At 36.7% G+C, this 12,482-nt stretch overlaps 1 protein-coding gene across 1 annotated transcript; it reads right to left on the reverse strand.

The window, feature by feature from the left end:
* Window positions 1-3,832: 3,832 nt before the first annotated feature.
* Window positions 3,833-9,761, reverse strand: LOC101829898 (putative gustatory receptor clone PTE01). Its single transcript, XM_005077337.1, has 2 exons — window positions 9,733-9,761; window positions 3,833-4,799 (listed from the first exon to the last, which is right to left on the reverse strand). Exons 1-2 carry the CDS (start codon window positions 9,759-9,761, stop codon window positions 3,833-3,835), a joined length of 996 nt encoding a protein of 331 aa, XP_005077394.1.
* Window positions 9,762-12,482: the final 2,721 nt, after the last annotated feature.

The following is a 12,482-nucleotide window of genomic DNA, read 5'->3' on the forward strand; positions in this document are numbered from 1 at the left end:
GGTGCCAAACGCGTTCTCTGGCTGACTTGCCATGTTTATCTACTTGGAGAAAATTTAGCACGAAAAGAGCATATCGTACAAGAAGGCGGGGGGGGGGTTGGAGGATTATGGGGTAATGTGGAGCCCCGTAACCTTGAGATCATGTTTTTTGACGTTTGGTTGGCTTGCTCTATGATCCTTGTCCCTGGGGATTGTAGACAATGCCCAATATGTGTGTTATACTAAATACAATACAATATCAGTGCCAGTGAGTCTCGGAAACAGAGAGGTTCCCAAGAGAGATGCATGATATCCCAGAGAGGTGGAATGAGGAATGATAAAGTGACTGAGAAAGAAATCAGAGAAACCTCACCCTTTACAATAGTCATAAATAGCATCAAATACCTGGGGATAATGTTAACCAAGGAAGTGAAAGCCCTGCATATCAAGAAATTTGAGCCTTTAAAGAAACAAATCAAAGAGGATACCAGAAAATGGAAAGATCTCCCATGCTCTTGGATTTGTAGGATCAACATAATAAAAATGTCAATCTTGCCAAAAGCAGTCTACAGATTCAAAGCAATCCCTATAAAAATTCTGGCACAATTCTTCACAGACCTGAAAGAACATTAATCAATTTTATATGGAAAAACAAAAGGCCCAGGATAGCCAAAACAACCCTATACAATAAAGGAACTCCAGGAGGCATCACTATACCTGATTCCAAGCTCTATTTATTATAGAGCTATAGTCCTGAAAACAGCTTGGTATTGGCTCAAAAATAGGCAGGTGGACCAATGGAACCGAATTGAAAACCCTGATTTTAACCCACACACCTATGAACACTTGATTTTTGACAAAATAGCTAAAACTATACAATGGAAAAAAGAAAGCATCTTCAACAAATGGTGCTGGCATAACTGGGTACTGGTAGATACTGCAGATAGATCCATGTTTATCGCCTTGTACAAAACTTAAGTCCAAATGGATCAAAGATCTCAACATACATCCAGCCACACTGAAACTTTTAGAAGAGAAAGTGGGAGATACTCTTCAAAGAGTTGGTACAGGAGACCGCTTCCTGAGCATAACACCAGTGTCACAGACACTGAGATCGACAATTAACAAATGGAACTCATGAAACTAAAAAGCTTCTGTAAGGCAAAGGACACAGTCAACAAGACAGAAAGGCAGTCCACGCAATGTGAAAAGATATTCACTGACCCCACATCTGACATAGTGCTAATCTCCAAAATTTAGAAAGAACTCAAGAAGCAAGTCTCCAAAACACCAAAGGATCCAATCAAAAGATGGGGCACAGAATTAAACAGAGAATTCTCAATAGAGGAGGCTATAATGGCCAAGAGACACTTAAGAAAGTGCTCAACATCCTTAGCCATAAGAGAAATTCAAATAAAAAAAAACTGAGATACCATCTTACTCCTGTAAGAATGGCTAAAATCAAAAACACCAAAGACAATTTATGCTGGAGAGGATGTGGAGAGAAGGAACACTCCTCCACTGCTGGTGGGAGTGCCAACTCGTACAGCCTCTTTGGAAAGCAGTATGGAGATTCCTCTGGAAAATGGGAATCAATCTACCACAAGACACAGCAATTCCACTCTTAGGCATATATCCAAAGGAGGCAAATTCATACAACAAGGGCATCTGCTCCACTATGTTCATAGCAGCATTATTTGTAATAACCAGAACCTGGGAGCAACCTAGATGCCCCTCAACTGAACAGCGGATAGAGAAAATGTGGTACATTTACACAATTGAGTATTACTCAGCAGATAAAAACAATGGAATCTTGAAATTCACAGGTAAATGGATAGCACTGGAAGAAACCATCCTGAGTGAGGTAACCCAGTAACAAAAAGACAAACATGGTATGTACTCACTCATATATGGATTTTAGAATTGGATCAGGGGAGTATCAGCCTACAATTCCAGTGCCAGTGAGTCTGGGAAACAGGGAAGAACCTAAATGATATATATGGTACCCAAGAGAAGAGAAATGAGGCAAGATCCTCTGAACAGATAGGAAACACAGCAAGGGATGGGGGGGAGGGGTGCCTGGGAAATAGAGAAGGGGAGAAGTGGAAGAGAGAGTAGTACGTGGAGGAACAGGAAGGTCGACTGGAGGGGTAGGATAGGGGGAAGAGGGAATCATATGTTAGAAGACAAATCAGGCACCATCTTGACCTCTAGTGATCTAAACGGATGACACCAATTGGCAAGCTAAGCAATAGTGTAGAGACCACCTCGAATGCCTATTCCTGATAGTGAACTTGATGCCTATAACCATCCTTCATCACGTGACTGATGGAAGCAGAGGCAAACACCCACAGTTAAATACTGAACAGAACCCAAGGGATCCAGCGACAGAGAGAGAGGAGCGAAGAACAAATTGGCAAAGAATGGGCTGGCAAAACCAGCAGAGATAGCTTATCTGAACAGGGGAGAGCTCTGGGATCCCAGACCGACAGCTGGGAGGCCAGCATGGGACTGATCCAGAACCCCTGAATGTGAGAGTCAATGAGGATGCCTGGGCCACTTATGGGGTCCTGAGCAGTGGATCAATGTTTATCCCTTGAATACTAACAGACATCACGTGTCCATAACACAAAGAGGGTTGATGTCTCTGCCTGGACTCTTAGGGAAGTGTCTGGACCCTACCCTGAATGAAATGATAGACTCTAGATATACCCTATGTGGAAGGAATTGGCAATAGGGTGGGAGGATGGGGGGATGGTGGGGGGTGCGGGAGGAGGGGAGAGAGAGGGAACTGGGATTGACATGTAAAACAAGCTATTTAAAATAAAAAAATACTTTTAAGAAAAATTTTCCTAGACCTCTGTGAGCATCTTGATTCTTAATTTGGCCAAGGGCTGAATTTCTAGCAGTTTGTCCAGGCTATATCTTGGGATATGGAACTCAATTTTGCCAGTTGAAACTCATTGATGTTGAATTAGAAAGCCTGGAAAACAGGTACCACAGAGATTTCCCCTCAGAGGGAAAATAGATACCTTAGAACAATTATGGATGTGATGTATGGCTAAAACTCCTCTTCAATATATTAGGAGGAGTTGGACAGATGCTTTGCTGCTGGTATTCAGTAACCAAGGTCTATAGCAAAACAAAACTATCTTTGAAATTTAGAAGTAGCAATGCAATTGGATTGGACTTTAGAGGAGGTAAAATAATGCCACACTCACCATGAGAACATTTTTTATTACTATGAATTGAAATTAAGAGATTTGCAATCTAGCAAATATTGTGTCCATTGTTAATAATCATACTTGATTTAGATATTGACCTATTATTTTTGCAATGTTTGCTATACAAATGTAAGACTAAATTAATTTTAAAAAGTAAGAGTTCATTGTGTGAGGAATTTGACATGATACTAATGAATCTTTAGATAGGATGTGATTAAAAAGGCAGATTTATATTTTGATACAGGTAAAACATCTGGAGACATCCAGGACCAATTTAAAAAGAAAATTATCTCTCAATTTATCAGAGTATATTCTCTGGATATAGTAACTTAAATATATATTTTAAAATAAGTATATGTGGACTTTATAAAGGGGTATAAATTGTGAAAATGTAAAAGTAACTTAACTATTTCACTCTAAATCCAGGATTTTACTTGGAAATTATGGTTCTCCTGAATGTATTAATTTATTTATGTTTAAGAGAAGACAAGCTCTAGGCCTTCTTATTCTATTCAATTAAAGACAACGAGAAGAAATATACATTTAAGTATTAGTGGAGTGAGATAAAAGTCATAACACCAAAGAGGTTTCATTTTTAGGTGTAGATAGTTGGATTCACAACTCAATCTTCAGAAATGATGGAAGGAGTTAGGTAAGCATGTTGTTCTTTTCTGAAACCTCCAGAGGGAACTTTTAATGTCCTTGTTTTTTAAGCTGTAGATGAAAGGATTCATCAGAGGTGTGATCACTGTGTACATCAGTGAAGCTACTGCACAGTTTTCAGGAGAATTTGATACAGTTGAACCAATATATACTCCAATGCCTGTTCCATAAAATAAGCAAACAACTGAAAGGTGAGACCCACAAGTGGAGAAGGCTTTATATTTTCCATTTGTTGATGGAAGTCTCTGCATGGTAGAAATAATTTTATAGTAAGATATAAGAATCCCTGAGGTTGAAAATAAACCTAAAAAAACACCAAACAAATGTGTGATTATGTTTTTGGTAAACATTAACGAACAGTCAAGATTTAAAAGTTGTGAAGGGTCACAAAAAAAGTTAGAGATTTGCATGTCCTTGAAATATGTAAATTGTAGCACAATCAAATTATGTACCTGAGAGTCCAAAAGACTAATCAAAATACATACCAAAACTAATAAACCACAGAGGTGATTGTTCATAATGGTTGTGTAATGCAGGGGGTGGCAGATGGCCACAAACCTGTCATAGGCCATTGCAGTCAAAAGCATACTATCCATACACCCAAAAATTATGAACATAGACATCTGTGTTAGGCAGCCCACATAGGAGATGACTCTGCTTTGCGTCTGAATATCCAAAATCATCTTTGGTACTGTAGTTGAGATGAAACAGATGTCAGACCAGGAAAGGTTGGAGATAAAGAAATACATGGGGGTATGGAGGTGGGAGTCAGAGATGACAGTCAAGATGATGAGCAGGTTCCCAACCACTGTGACCATATACATGAGTAAGAAGAGTCCGAAGAGGAGGGGCTGCAGTTCTGGATCCTCTGAGAGGCTCATGAGTTGGAATTGCAAGACAACAGGTAGATTTTGTGCTGTATTATTTGAACACCTTTGGATAAAGAAAATTAATTGGAAAAATACATAAAATAAGGTATGACTTAATTGTACTCTCAAAAGTAAAAAATATTTTCAAAAGGTGGAAACCCATATATCTTAAGTTCAACTTGTTACAAGTAAAATGTGCTAACTTGAGGTTCTTCACATGCAGCATCATGACAATAATCAACAACTTTCTTCATGTGTTTCCAAGTTACACATGTCCTTTCATACAAATCTATTTGTGATGAGGTAAACTCATGAGAGTTTTAAAATGAAGGAGATTACAAATCACAAGGTTAAGATTATGGTAATATACAACCATTTTTTGATGACACAGGGAAGAAAATAATATCCTTTCACTTTGAAAAATCATTCTGATTACAGCAAATATATTAGCAGAATATACATTTTTCTTAAGACAGTGAATTTTTTGTTGTATGAGATTATTTTATGAAAACACAAATGACTTAAGTTGTATTATTTTGTACATTAGCTTAGCATGATCCTTTTAGACAGACAAAGTAGTTGCTATAATGGAATATTTAAAAATCCTGTGCTACATTAATTAGGAAAACCTGAACAAGTTTGATCTCATGGATCCCAGAATGACGGTTGAGAGGCCAGCATGGGACTGATCCACACCCCCAGAACATAGGTGTCGATGAGGAGTATGTATATTTCAGTATTTTCCCCTGGTGTATCAATGCACTTTGGGAGCCCATTCCACATAGGGGGATGCTCTCTCATTCTAGACACATATGGGAGGGCCTAGACCCTTCCCTGGATGATATGACATATTAACTGTTTACTGCTATCAGTAGCCTTCACTGACTCAAAAGACAGCATGATGATTTAATAATGTCTGTTTCAGAAGTACTATTACATAGATTCTGAATTATCCATAGAAAAATTGAGATCTTAGTAATTTGTGAGTTGATTTCTTCTCTTGACTTACAATGAAAAATACCTTTGGAATTGTAACAGGAAATGATTTAAATAACAGGAATTGATTTCCTGTTAATATCTTCAAGTGAGATATATACCTTTATCTATGGTTTATCTATGGAAAATTTCTGATGGGGGAAGTCCTTCTTTGTATAATTTATCTTATTGATAAATAAAACACTGTTGGCCAATAGGAAAACAAGGTAGGTGGGACTAGGAGAGGTGGAGGATTTTGGGAAACAGAGGCACATTCAGTCACCATGTAGGATACCAGAGGAGTAAGAGGTCTGGACCCTTTCGCCAGTAAGAGAAGACCATGTGGAAATATTCAGATTAGCAGTTATGGGTTAATAATTAAGTCAGAGCTAGCCAACAAGAGACCAAAGCAAATGGCCAATAGCTTCATAATTAACATAATGTCCTGCGTGCTCATTTGAAACTGATGTGGCTCTGGGACCAGACTGGCAGGAAGAATGCTGGATTCATCTTCCTTAGCAAGTACCTGAAGTTTTTAGGTTTCCTCCCCTCCCCCAATACTAGAGTTACAGAGATATGCTGTCATTCTTGCCTTTTACATTGACATTTGATATTCAAACTCAGGTTCTCAACCTGTACCTTACCAACTGAACTTAGACTACTTTCAAAAGTCTTGAGTCTCTTTTCTCACTTGGGCATTTGTTTTGCTCTTCTAGGACTTTTATGCTTTCTGGTCTTCCATTTTTAGGGCTTGTGTTTGTGTGTGTGTTTTGTGTTCTTTCTTTTAATTCAGGTTTTGTTTTCCTGTTTGTTTCTAAAGAGTGGCTGTGCAAGGGAATTGGGTGGTTAGGGGAAATTAGAGGATTTGGAGGAGATAGGAGTGGGAAACTATGATCGCAAGATACTGCATGAGAATAATTATTTCAATAAAATCTCTTGAGTCTCTTTATTAATATGATGATCGATAGCTGATTGATTCCAAAATTGGGACATGTATGGTTTTAAAAGTAATTACAAACAGTTGTTACCGACCCCAAATCCCCAAAATTATCATGCTTCTTCTAAACAGATGGTATCCCTAAAATCCACTTTGTAATAATCCTTCCTTTATAATTCACTAAGAAATTCCATCTTCCATAAGGAATGATATTCTTCATTGCTTCAGAAGAGCAGACAGCGATGAGGGATAGGAATCAGGATGTATGTGGTTTAGTCCCATGTCATTGACCTTGTAATATAAGGGAGTCAATATATAGTATATGAACCCGTCCTCCTTTCTGTATCTGTACTAGAGAATGTTGCCCAACTGCGCATTATTTACAGTCTCTAAAGACAGCAAAGTCTCACCAGTGTGTGTTTTTCTCCTTGAGAATTTTAGCAGTATGGAAACAATAATTTGAAATATTCATTGCATATATTCATTGTGCAGGGCTTTGTGCCACCTAAGACATTTTATTTGAATATATACTGCATAAGGAATACAGTCCCTGATTTACCCTTAATTGCCTACTCATTAATCTTTTTATCAGTTACACTTATGATTTCCTATCAAATGTATTTCCTTCATTTTAAACATCTATATAAAGTACAAATGTCACAAACAGGAGTAGTTACAAATAATTGTAATTACTGGTACAACTGAACACACCATAGTTTTTGTTATTGAAAAAATATGTCTATCTGAGCCTGGCTTAATTTGCTTAATGTGATATCTCCCTTCATTTTTTTTTCAAATAACACATTTTGTTTTATTACAGCTGATAATGTGTGTTTTTTCCTGTATTGATTTAGAGTACTTTTGGTACCTGTGAGTGCTATAGTTGAATCATAAGGTAAATCTAGTGTTAGTTATTTGAGGGACCATTATTTTTCTTTTCATTTTGGCTGGACTAGTGTGCCCTCACCGGGGATAAATAAAAGTTTTGAGTGACACAGTTTTCAAAGGCATTGTTGCTCAGGCTGATAAAATATTCTAAAATGTGCTTTAGACTAAGTTACAAAAGAATACACTTCCTCTGTCTTGTAAATTTCTTATGTCTGTCAACATTTGTGTCATAAAGATTGAGTAACAAGTTTTATAATGCCTTTAAAGATAAAAATTTCTTTCTTTTGTTCTTATGGGAGCATTTTTTAAGGAGACAAAGGTATAGAGAAGAAATACCTACTGTTTTGAAGTCACATTAACTATGACCAATGTTTGTGAGCCAAGACAGGGTCTTTAATGATGACATAAATTTTTGGAAACATCTTTTGTGGTGACCATAATGTAGGCTCTCGGGAATTGGAAAAGAAAACGTTAAAATTATTGTCTTTCATTTATTACAGAATTGTTATATATGAGGCATAATGAAAACTTTCATTACAAAAATAGAAATCATAAATAGGTTTCATGATTTTTATTAAAATTTAATGAAAAGTAATATATATTAATAATATGTATATATATTCATAACATGTAACATTTTCTTTACCTATATTTAAAAATACATACTTGTCACACACTGAGATTCCCTTCATCTGTTGATATTATTCAGTGCAGCTATATGAATGAGAAATCCTCACAGATGGATACACCAAGTCTCAGAGATACTAACAGTTTTCCAAGCATTATAGAAGTAGAAAGGAAAGCTAAATTAACTCAAATGTAAATTATTGCTCGGTCTGGTGAAATAACCTTTCTTATTTTTCTCAACTGTTTTTATTTAGTTATCTCCTCCTATAATAATATGAAACAGAATTTATCCACATTGCTGTTTGCAGGATGTGATTAAAGCAAAAATACATGCAATGTATTTTCAGAGTTATATGCTAAACATAGAAAAATATTGTATTTTTTAGACCAATGTATTTTACATTTTCTTTAGATTTTGAGATTGTAATTTAATTACATCATTTCAACCTCCAATTTCTCCCTGCACCCCCCTCCTGTATAGCCTTCTTTGGTCTTTTTCAAATTCATGGTCTTTGTTTTAATTAATTGTTGTTAGGCAAACACACACACACACACACACACACACACAAAACCACTAAATATGTGAGTGCAATCTACTAAGTTTGCACAATGTTACTTACAGGTATGTTTTTAGTGGGTAACCATTAGTATCATTGCATAGCGTATCTGAAGCATATGATGTTTTTTTGAGTTCTAGACATGCTGGCATACTTTCAAGGATATTTTTGAGGCCATGGCAGGCACATCTGCCTTGAATAACTATGTGTCTAATTCTTTGTGTTCTTTGCCTGTGGTCTATGGGATATCCACCTGGTGGAAGCAGCTAATGTCTCCAAATGGGATGTATGTAGAATCACAAAAGGAAAAATATTGAGTGTCCTGGGTTTACAGGAAATGAAACATGAGTGAGATTATTTTGAGGGGTAACAAAGCTAGGCACTTTTGAAAAGACGTCTCTGTCCATAGTCAGGTGATACACTTCAAGCACGATTTACTATATTTTTTAAAATTTAATACTCTTGTGCACAACTGATACAAAGACTGTACTTCTTGTTTACCAGGAAATGAACTGATTACTTTTGAGTTGGAGGTGATTAGGTAAATGCAGAGAAATAAGATGCACAGAACACACTGGTCAGAACCCCAAACTCAAAATCCTTCAGTAATAGTGCCAGATGATACTGGTGGACTCCTATACCTACTGTTCTTGCTCTTTTTCATAACAACAGGATTTCATAGCAAACACTTTTGAAGGACTCATCTGATGGCAATGGGAAATAGACATTATGTGGTGGTTATTCACCATCCTCTTTTTAAATCACATTCATAATATTGTAAAAATACTTAGGAAAAAGCTGTTTTTAGCTTTGATGTGTTAGATATGTGTGACAATACTATCCACGAGGAAGGAAATCATATTGAATTATGTATCAGTCCTCCATAATACAACACAGAATATAAAATCCCCCACTCACCATACAGCCAGTTCCTTTCACCAACTTTTCTCTTATGATGATAAGCCAATGCTTCCAAGGGTTTTTCTCCATCATCCACCCCACTCAACACTTACATGGTTAAAATGATTCTTTGCTGGGTCATAATCAAGATCCAAAGTAACTTCTTTGTCTTGTGTCTATGTAAGGCTCTGGTTTATTTCTTATGCTTGATGTAAATATATAATAAAATAAACCCCTGATGTACTTCTCTGTCCCCACTGTACTCAAGACTCCAAATTGCAAGGTCGATGGCCTGTGGTCATTATTGACTTTTTTATGACCTTGGAGATTGAATGCCCAGAGCTCACAATTACACACATTGCTTCATTTCATCACAGTCTCTCAGAGGTTCTTAATATTAGAAGTGAAAAAAGGAAGAAAAGAAAAATACTTCACTGAAATCTTATGGTTCCTTCTCAGGGAAACTTCTAGTTATCATTCAATGTATTTATATATTTTATATCTTCTTTAAAAATACTTGTATGTTAAAAGTCACTAATTTCAATGAGATCAAATCATTCTGCAAGTAGTATATGTGAAGGTTTGGAGGGAGGAAAGAGAATGGGGAAATGATATACTTATAACCTTCAAAAAGTAATAATCTAAAAATCTGTACATTTAAAAATAGTTTTTATTACTTTCTTAAAGGTAGTATGTAAAGTAAATCAATTTTAGGATGGCATTTTCATAGAAACTTTGCTCTTTTCTGTCCTTCTGTGAAAATACACTTCAAATCCTCCTGTCCCATTTTGCTGCAGCCCAAATTATTCTATTTTTTCTTTTTTATGTTAATATTTACCTCCAGTTCTCACCTTGCTCTCTAAGAGCTCTTGCTCCTCTCCACTAGTTAACTTAATAATACTAGAGCAGAAAATTTCCAGTAAGTTTTACATTAATTTCCCTATATCCTGCAGCAAATGAGGGGTGTCTTCAGAAATAGGTGCTTATCATGGTTCTTTTTTAGTTTCAACACACCCACATGTACACTCTCTCTCACTCACACACACATACACACACACAAACATACACAGAGAGAAGAGAGACAGATTCACCCATTTACCTACAAATGGCATATTTTAGTGGAAGAAATTATATTGTGTATACATACCATATTTTCTCCAGTTTTGTCCTCTGCTGATAGCTCTCAGAGTGGTCCTATTCTTTGTTTATCTATTGCAACAAACATAGATGTGCAAGTGACTCTTTGATAGAATTTAGAGTATTTTGAGTATTTAAGCAATAGTGGTCCACACCAAATCCAGATTAGTCAATCAAAAGAAATAAAAACTAGAATAAGAATCAGCAAATATAAAGTAAACAATATAAAATGAAGCAAATCTAAGGGCTGGTTCTGTGAGAATATAATAAAAATTTACATGTCTTTGGTTCATCTAATTAAAAGAAAGAGATGACTCAAATTAACAGAATCAGACACACAGAGGGAACAATTTCACAGCTATAAAAGAAATTCAAAATATTATGAGACTTTTTGAAAAGCCTGTACTTCCATAAGCTGGGAAATATAAAAGACATGGATGAATTTCTAGGATCAGCCAAACCACCAAAATGAAACCAAGAAGAACTCAATGACTTAAAGAAATACATCACAAATGAGGGAATTGAGAGACAAGGGGGGGAGCAATGAAGGAGATCTTGATAGATCCAGCAATTATGACATTAGAGAGAAACTTGATGCTAGAGAAACACTCAGGATCCACAAGGATGACCCCTGCTAGGACTCTTAGCAGTAGTGGAGAGGCTCTCTGAATGGGATTTCTCCTTTAATCAGATTAGTGACTACCTTAATTGTCATCATCGAATTTATATCCAGTAACTGATGGAAGCAGATGGAGTGACCTACTGCAAAGCACTGGGTTGAGCTCCATGAGTTCACTTGAAGAGAGGGAGGAGTGGTCTTATAAGCAAGGGTAGTAAAGATAATGATGGAGAAATGTAGGTGACAGTTCTGAGACTTGATCTATTGTGGTGTGGGAGGTGGAAGGGGTACCAGGACTTATCCCAGGGAACTGACTTTTTGGAGCTCATTCCCTATGGTGGGTTACCTTGCTCAGAATTGATATGGGCGTTGGAACTCGGTCCTGTTTCAACTTGATATGCCAGACTTTGTTGCCTCCTCAAGGAAGGACTTACCCCTACTCAGGCATGAAGGGTGGTGGGAGGTTGGGGGGCAGGAGAAGGGGAGAAGTGGGAACTGAGGTTAATATGTAAAATGACAAAATAAATAAACAAAAAGAAACAGTGATTCAAATTTGTCCATGTTAAAAAAAATCCAGGAACTGTTGAATTCTTAGAAGAATCCTACCCGACATGCAGATATTTATAACCAGTTCTTAAACTATTCAAGAAAACAAAATAAGAATTTGCTGGTGTCCATGTCCTAGGAGCACCAGGTGGCAGTTAAGGTTCACAAAGCTGGGTCAACAGGAAACAAAACCTCAATGGGTGAATCTCTGGTAGGCAAGGGCCCCAGAGAGCCTCAGCCACAGAATATTTCTTGTTACTGCTGTGTCTTTGCATTTTTGCCACTGCCATTTTTCTCTGGTGTCTGGCATGGTGTGATTGGGCCTAAGGATATTCTACACTGCCCTTAATGCAATATGTTCATGTCTTGCAGATAGCACATTCTATTGGGTATTTTTCCCTGTAGAGTGTTATGAAGATGATTTCCTCATAAGCTGTACTTTTTAACTGAAACAGTGATTTTATACAATACTAGTGTCAGTTTAAGTAGAATTATGATAATAATGGTTTTTAATAAATATTGTAAGGGATTATGATAGAGGATATTTTAGTGGAAAAGTTA

Source organism: Mesocricetus auratus, unplaced genomic scaffold (genome assembly GCF_017639785.1).
Source record: "Mesocricetus auratus isolate SY011 unplaced genomic scaffold, BCM_Maur_2.0 Super-Scaffold_100040, whole genome shotgun sequence".
NCBI classification, from domain to species: domain Eukaryota; kingdom Metazoa; phylum Chordata; class Mammalia; order Rodentia; family Cricetidae; genus Mesocricetus; species Mesocricetus auratus.

Bases quoted from the DNA above. Each gene is read 5' to 3' on its own strand.
- LOC101829898 (XM_005077337.1), bottom strand. From the start codon at position 9,761: ATGACCCAGCAAAGAATCATTTTAACCAT. The intron at 4,800-9,732 runs GTAAGTGTTGAG...CTTTATCCAAAG, and splicing joins CAAAGAATCATTTTAACCAT to GTGTTCAAATAATACAGCAC.